General features: G+C 34.5%; 1 protein-coding gene and 1 pseudogene across 1 annotated transcript; both read left to right on the top strand.

Moving 5' to 3' along the window:
- Window positions 1-1,032, top strand: LOC150103895 (uncharacterized). Its single transcript, XM_090397087.1, has one exon. The coding sequence runs from the start codon at window positions 1-3 to the stop codon at window positions 1,030-1,032; it is 1,032 nt and encodes a 343-aa protein (XP_090253213.1).
- Window positions 1,033-3,949: 2,917 nt separating this feature from the next.
- On the top strand, window positions 3,950-4,104 carry LOC150103894 (U2 spliceosomal RNA; annotated as a pseudogene).
- Window positions 4,105-8,537: the final 4,433 nt, after the last annotated feature.

The following is an 8,537-nucleotide window of genomic DNA, read 5'->3' as shown; positions in this document are numbered from 1 at the left end:
ATGAATCAGCTACAAAGATCTCACCGGCCTTCTATGAATTTAGCGCGAGAAATTCTTTGTGAAGTGGACAACCTCCTAAATTCGGCAGAAAACAAAGAAGAAACGCAGTCGACTGTTGAACAAAATATCCGAACTGTTGTGGATTTGTACACCAGATGGAAGAGCGAATCCTGCATAGAATTTGATGACTATGAATTTGAAGCTTTGATCCACGTTCCTGCTAAGGTGTGCTACTGGAAGAATATTCAAGATTTTCGACTCGCTGGAGATGTTCTAATGTGTTTGTACCACTGTGATCGCTTTCAGGGACTCATTCTCCAAGAGTTGGATTATCCCGATAAAATCAACTCACTTTGGTCGTGGCCTGGGAGAGACGATCCCAATGCTAGAACTCCGCAAGAATCCACCACAGCCTACTTTCAAAGAGCTGCCAATGCAAAGAGGTTGGTATTTAAATCAGGCAAACGGTTCATCGATGTTCTCTGCAACGACAGTTACTTTTCTTTCTACAATTACGGGATGAAAAAGCCTGATCGCCTCCTACTTTTCCTTCGAGTTGGAGTTGATTTAACGGTTAGGTTTACTGATGCAGAAAGTGAAATCACTTTTCTTATATTGATGTACATGCTGGAGTACTTATACAGTGAAAATCACCATCTCCACGAAAGCGAGCAACGACTTTTCGAAGATAGAGCGATGTGCGTGAAATACTTCCTTCGCAGTGTTCCTCAACTCACATTCCCTACTTTGAAAAATGTCGTCGAGAAGAATATCATTACTTTAATAAGTCCAATCACGGTAGAAGGAGGGGCAGAAGAAAACCGAAAGGTCAACACAGAGGAGATTATTGAAAGAGCCATTGAAAGAATCCCTTTGCTGGGCCAGAGATGTCTCAACCCATCCAAACTGACCCATTTCTGCAGATGTGTCATCAGACGTGCATTGCACAACAACTTCCATCTTCCAGAAGGAATTCATAAACTGCAACTACCACCACCTCTCATGCGATACGTCGATCTTCTTGAGGATTAGAACCGCTTGTAGGTGATCACATTAATGTTATCTGAAATGTGTGAGCATATTCAGTAGCTGATTCTATTTCTAAATTTAGCTTTGCGTATCATTAAGTAAATGTTTGTGTTGAAATATTGTAAATTAGTGTAATAAAAAAATGAAATATTCAAGTCTCCTCTGAGTATAAGGACATGAAGCACGTATATTCGTTCATCCAATTCTTATCCGTTCAAGACGGACTCGATCCATCATGAATGGAAGACCTAAGAACATGCATTTCTGCCTGTAGATCTGTTTGTTTGTGTGTGTGCGGTTAGGGGTCAGCTTGCCTGTTTTGAGGGACGTAAAACCTGAACAATCGGGTTTTTCGTCCGCATGATTTTAAAACCTTGTTTAAAGAATCCTGATCGACCACGGAAAGGACATAATACCGACAATAGAGTTTTCGCTTGAAATGGAACATGAAATGTGACACTGCCGAGAATGAAAACGCGTTAAAAACCCTCAAAATGTATTCCGAAATCTCCTTTTCTGTTTCATTAAAAACTGTTACTCGCAACCCATTTCAGGTTTCACGACCCGCAGTTTGAATGTAACACTCGGGTTATAATTCTCTATAGAATACGATAAACATGTAAAGGACGTTTCAATCGAAGGTGAGTTAAAATGTCAAACTCCAGCTTGGAAAACAAGCTGGAGTACAAATGCAGTTTACATACAAAAATATATAGCCAAGACTCACCAATTATTCATCAAATATGGTGACGAAGTATAAGCAGTTTTACAGGATCGAGGCCTGAAAGCTCTCAGGAATTACTATTATCATTGTAGTGTAACAATTAAAGCTTTAAGAGGAAAAGTGCGAAGGTAAAAGTAGAAATCGTTCATCATAGCTGACCCAAGGTGATCAATAGTTCTAATTAGCATTCAGGAAAGGAGTGTATTGCAAGCAATGGCCGCCATCTCGTGACCCTATACTTCGACACTCATATTATTGAAGGCTAACATTTGTAATTGTAATAGTTTGACTTCTACGGTCAATTTTCGAATAGCAGGATTAAAAAAAATTAATTCAAGTTTCCAGTAAGAAAGGAAAGTAAGCTAATACAGTCTGAGATCCGTCGATGTCAGAGATCCATTAGCTTGGAAATGAGCCGAACAAAAGGTGAGAAAAATTCTTGTAATCGACAACTGGAATCAAATCAGAGATCTTTTTTCCGGTGGCACGTAATGGATGCAAATACCATTTGAGCAGAGTTACACAGGCGCCCTGAATGCATACATTTATTTATAATTTTTTATGAAAAACGTTTGAAAGTTTAATACAGCGCAATTTCAATGAAATAATACGTTATTGTAGAGTTAAAATATCTCGTTAATATTGCAGTCATTAGGACATCAATAGTTTATTTTATTAAGTACCCTAAACAGCATTTTTCAACAAACATTCTTAGTGTAAGTTAGCAACAATATTTTAGTCCATATATAATTATATGGACTAAAATGTACCAATTTGTGTAAACACGCAATGAATGAGTGCATTCATTGCGTGTTTGCATTTGCTGATACTAGATCTTGGATCGAACACAGATGAATGAATACAGATTAAGGCTTGCCTCTCTAATTCATATGCTTTCTAGGAGACATTTTATATTGAAAAAAAATTGATTCAACAGAGAACTAAAGGCATTCCAAATGTTAGATTTATGTTGAAATATTATAATACAAAAGACACTGACTCTATTCGCAACTTTATTCCATTTTTATTATTAGTTTACAAAAATTCAAATTGAAAGCATTTAATGATAATGACTTTCTCTTTCGCTGATCAAAATTTTCTCAATAAATTAGTGAATAACATAAATATAATAAGAATTTCTAGCTAAAAGCATCCTTCGTTTATTAGTTGTTAAGAAAATATTATGCCTTAGGGAAATTTATGTGTAAAGATTACAACGACTTCTACAGGAAGTCTTCCACCTCTGTATTTGAGCCTGTGGATTTGAGAATTACGGCAGTCTGATAGGCGCGCCATCTATTGGGACTTGACTTAAGGTTTATACCTTTACTGTTACTTTTCAAAATGTTTAAAATGATAGTAGACAACTGAGGTCGAGGCGACTGCGGCGGAGACCTTTGAGGAGATTGTTGCGTCGGTAGACTGAGGGAATGGTGGGAACTGAGGCGGCAGTGGTGGAAATTATAACAAAGAAAAAAAAAACATAAAAATTAGTCGTTGATACTTGGTAATCCTTGGTAGGTCAATCTTCTAGTGGTCAGTAAGAACAACTGGAATTCTTTGAATATTCACGTAAACTTCAGTTCATTTCATTTGCTAACATTATTATAAAAACATTCAAATATCTGGTTGAAAACTATTTCTCTTACAAGATTTCTACGATTTCTCTCGTATTTCAGATTAAGGTATTGATGAAAAAAATATTGCAATTCACAAGATAATAACAGGATCGTTTGTCAATATATTTTAGTAGTTAATTTAATTATTAATAAATAAATAAAAATAAATAGCAGAATTCGTGGTTGTTTTCGAATTTTCATTAATATTTTTACGGTGAAAATCCACGTAGTAAGAACTCACTTGGGGATCTCGTTTTTCTCTGGAATGTTGATCTAAATATCTGCCCTTTACAGCAACCACTGCAAAACGAAGTTATATTAGAGGTGAGAAATATTTGCAGGATTAATTTTGTTTTCATGAATTAAATTCAGTAAATAATTAAAGTTTAATTAAATTATTTACTGAATAATAATACTAATTGAATAAACTCAGAAACGGATTCATTGTTTATGAGTTTAAAAAAAAATAATCTGAAATAATTTAGAACACTTTTAAATGATTATAATAAACATATGTCGCTCTTTATCATGAATGAGCTCTTTGTCAGTGTCTTTTGGTGGATAATATTTCTGATTACGATCTGTCTCGACCTTTTGGCTAAGATCGAAGTGTAGTATCTGTGCTTATCAGTTTAACAGGCTAATAGCATTTCGTAGTATCTGTTCTTAACCGTTAATATCGGTACGAGTCCCATCGGGGCTCACGATAATTTACAGATCTTCCTAAACTCCGGACTGGGGAAATTTCAAACACTCGGTGGTGGGAATATTCAGCCCCCCCCTCCTCCCAATACTCTAGCGATGTCATTTGTTGGTCCTCGCGTCCGAACCCCCTCGGCTTTGAGGTGGATGCGTCAACGCCAGCTAGGGCAATAGTAAGAGCTCTCATGGACTATGTAGGAGCCCAAAATATATTCGGATTCACTCCTTATGGCGGCGGAAGATACCAAGTTGTCACCAAGAACATCGCTTCCAGGAATAAGATACTTGGCGGATTTGAATGTGGCGGTAAAACAATTTCTCCCTTCATGGTAGTGAGCATCCTTAAAATGCTCAAATTATCGAGAATCCCCTAGAATACGCTGAGAATGAAGATATCATTCGGAGCGTGTTCTCGAAGTGAGGTAATGTAAAAGAAATCCAGATCCTTAACGACGCTGAACACCCAGAGTGGAAATCAGGAGAAGTTAACATCTCCCTTGACATGAAAACAGAAGTGCCCAACTTCATTCTCGGATGCGTAACTGTTTATTTTATGTATGTATGTGCGTATGTTTTTCAGGTTTTCAAAAAGCATATCAACACGTGTCATAGGTATGGGACCTTTCAGGGTGGGGCTGATATATATATATATATATATATGCAGAAATACAAACTGGGGAGAATGTAACCACCCTACGTAATCAAAAATAATCTCCTCTTCCACAGTCATACTGCATACCGCAGCAAACACACTATCTGAATAAATGCATTCTGCTAATAACCCATTTCGAATTTTCAGGTACACAAAATAAGTGAGTCACATCTCCTCATAAAGTAGTCATCCGGTGCATCTATGGATAAATTGAAATCAGAATTGCATTTTTGAGATTTTCTGCATCGTTAAATCCGTTCACCAACATCAAGTTTACAAAAATAAATTTATTCGAAAAAATTCAAACAAGCAGGCAGTGTGAAAACCTTGTAAAAATGATCCTTCTGGACATTTGAATACATATTTTTTTAATTCAATCCTCTTTTATTATTAAAATTATGATTGCATAATTACAACAGGTTTAGTGCTGTTTTTTTTTGTAATAATGATATTCGTATAGGAATTTCCTTTTTTTCTGTATAATATACTAACAATAGCTACTGTAGTTGGTAATTTATTGTTTCTGCGGTTGAATAATATTGCTTTTTTACAGTATTTATACATTTAACAATGATATATATATATATGATCTTGTTTGAGATGTAATTTCTCTGCTTTCATCCTCGAAGCTTATTTCTAAGCTTATCTCAGGATGACACCGGTTAGTTATTATTTATTGGATTGTTTACTGTGTTAAGAAGCAGGCTAAAGTTTGATAGGTCTGATATTCACTACATCCATAGGTTGAGACACACACACACCACACACACACACACACACACACACACACACACACACACACGATAATTTGGAATATTTTGACACGTTGCTGAACTGGAAAGCCTGAATTAATTGTAAGGGTGTGTGGAGTGTGTGTTTCTTGTTCATAATATGTCCTTAGGGCTCTTTCCAGGTTATTGTAGTTTGTAAGATCCCTGTAATCAAAAGGCAATTTATTTAGCATGTCTGGGATGTAGAAGTTTCGTGTGGCCTTTCCGTAGTGATTATTATATTTATATGTGATATAATTAGTTGTCTGAGGTCTTGTTATACGGTATGTACTGGCTGTCCTGTAGTTAGCTTCGAAATAATATTTTAACATAACTGCATAGTGACATAAATGTTTTAGCATAGCTGCATAGTGACGTAGCGTTTTGCTGTTAGTATTTTGTCTGACATTGCAGTGTATATACAGTCATTATTGTCTCTTTGTTTCCAAAAGATCAGTTTTATGTGTTACGTGTGTGTGTGTGTGTGTGTGTGTGTGTGTGTGTGTGTGTGTGTGTGTGTGTGTGTGTGTGTGTGTGTGTGTGTGTGTGTGTGTGTGTTAGCTATTTTATAAAGCCAAATTTTTCATGGCGATTTGAAACGATAGTTATCGTATGTTATTTAATGTTTTGAGCTCAGAAAGCTCTATCACGTAAACTCTTTAGTGAGTGACTATCTCTGTCACTTAACTGCGTTATGTGTGTAATCTCGTTCCGATTTAAGGCCTTCGCCGAAGCAACACATACATGTTAAGTTTTAATTATTGTTCCAAAGACTACTCTAAAATTTGATTTTAAAAATACAGGATATTTTAGGTAATATTGAACGCTTATTCAGATTTTTTTGATTGTTTTAAATGACAAAGAGTAATCGACAAAGAATAATTAAAAGAAATATGCTTGGCAAAAACAATAATAATTATGTGTTAGCATGTGATGCATTTTTATTAATATTCACCATTCGTAACTAAATAAAATATGATTAATTTGTCAAAAGATCTGTTTGCAAATACCAAAATGCCCAATAATGGAATTTAGATGGCGCCACTCGTCAAACCTTTATTTGAAGAGTGGTGCCATCTATGTGCAAACTTACATAACATAAACCCCTAAATCAAAAACAGGTAAGTAACGCACCTGTGTGTGTGTGTGTGTGAGTGAGTGAGTGAGTGATTCAACGTGAAAATAAAACAAGCAGACGTCCTGCTACGTCAAGAAAAGAAGTACAGTATTACATAATTGTTTACATTGCTGCGTTACATTAATAGTACATTAAAAATTACAATACTCTCTCTTTAAGAGAGAGTATTGTAATTTTTATTATAATTTAAACTTTAAAGTTCTTTTTTAATATTAATTAAAAAAAACAAATATATTTGGTTCTTCGGTTCCCTTTTGATATTCAAACAGCCATACCTTCTTAAGCGTTAAGAAATTTGCAAACCATCGTTGTTTATACGAAGCTATTAATTCAAAAGAAATCTCTGCTAAGATTTCCCTCACAAATAATTGTCCATTTATCCCGTAGAATTTCGTGCGTAACACTAAATTTTGATGGAATAATGTAATAATTTTAATACTTTAACAGAAATCAGCGTTTATTCAAAATAAATTTACACTCAATTTATAGACAGAAAAATACTATTCCTGGTGGTGATCGGCGGTAGATGGCGGTGATGACAGCAGTGCTGTTGTGTGTAGTTGGAGAATTAAGTAATAGGAAAAACAGTGGTGTATGTGTAGAGGAGTAGTTTAGCCTTCCTCGTTGAGTCCTTGAACTCTTAAAAGAGTCAGGAAATAATAATAATAATAAATATTTGAAACTTTTAAATATATTTCTCTGAATAAAGTTGTTAAACTTAATAATTATAGTAACTACTTAATTATAATTAAAAATTCTAGAAAACAAAAACAATTTTTTCTATAAAACATGAAATTACTTTAATATTTAAATTAACTCATTGTATATGAAAATTTTTATAAACTATACGTTAATGCAATATACTGTAACAAAGCTTCAAAAATGTATTATTTTATTTTATAATATTTTATAATTTATTATTATATTAATTATTTGTTCATCATTTGTAGATAAGTTTTGTATATTTTCTGATAGTGCATGACTTTTGTTTTATTTTTAATCTTTCTTTCTATTTATCTCTGGTCATTTAGTTTAGTTCCTAGCAACAATGGTGGACAACATAATTATCGCAATGCATCTCTGATTCCAATGAACCATTTGCGTAAAATGTATTTATAAACAATTTTTATAAAGTTATTTTTAAGAATCTCAAGTTGTAAGATTTCCAGTAATTGTGAAAGTAATTTATTACGATTAAAATAGTTTTTGATCTAATCAAACAGAAATTATTTCTTCAAGAGCAATTGCTGTTGATGTTCAGATAGGAAATATGGAGATAGTGACATGGCTTACTAGAGAAGAGTCCCTCTACTTAACACAAACTTCGGGTGATTTATCTTCTCTTAAATTTGTGCCGGATCCCAACTGAGATTCCAAGTTTAGGATCAGAACTGGTATATTTTCCGTCAACACTTCCGTACGATCCCTTAAAAGTGGATCCACCTCCGAAGCTTGTTCGACGATCTTTGCTTTCGTAAAATTTCATGCCAACCCCTGTGTTCACAGAAGCCTTATAATTCGAGCCATCTCTTATGTGTCTTCCACCTTTCACGAAGAAATCAGGCTGAAACGAAACACTAAGAATGAATGCAACCCTCAGCAATACGAAACAAGACAAACAATTGCTGATTAAAAATATTTTTCTTGTTTTGACAGACCTGAAAGACTCCTCTGTCAGTCAGTGCCAAATCACCTGCTGATCGCAGATTATTTGGATAATCTACGGTAAAAAATGAAACGAAATTTCGTCATAAAAATGTTACTAATATTTCTGAGTAAGTGGATTATAATCAGTAATAGGTTTTATTTAATTCTCTAAAATTTTATTTAACTTCTCTAAACAACAGAAATCTGTTTTTTAGAGAAAGCACCGATCTCCATCAAGGCAAGGTTTGGTGGAATT

Source organism: Typopeltis vanoorti, chromosome 8 (assembly GCF_054136105.1).
Source record: "Typopeltis vanoorti isolate ZY-2024b chromosome 8, IOZ_Tvanoo_1.0, whole genome shotgun sequence".
Classification (NCBI taxonomy): domain Eukaryota; kingdom Metazoa; phylum Arthropoda; class Arachnida; order Uropygi; family Thelyphonidae; genus Typopeltis; species Typopeltis vanoorti.
Note: the sequence above shows the minus strand (reverse complement) of the source record. Positions and strands in the feature narration are given on the sequence as shown.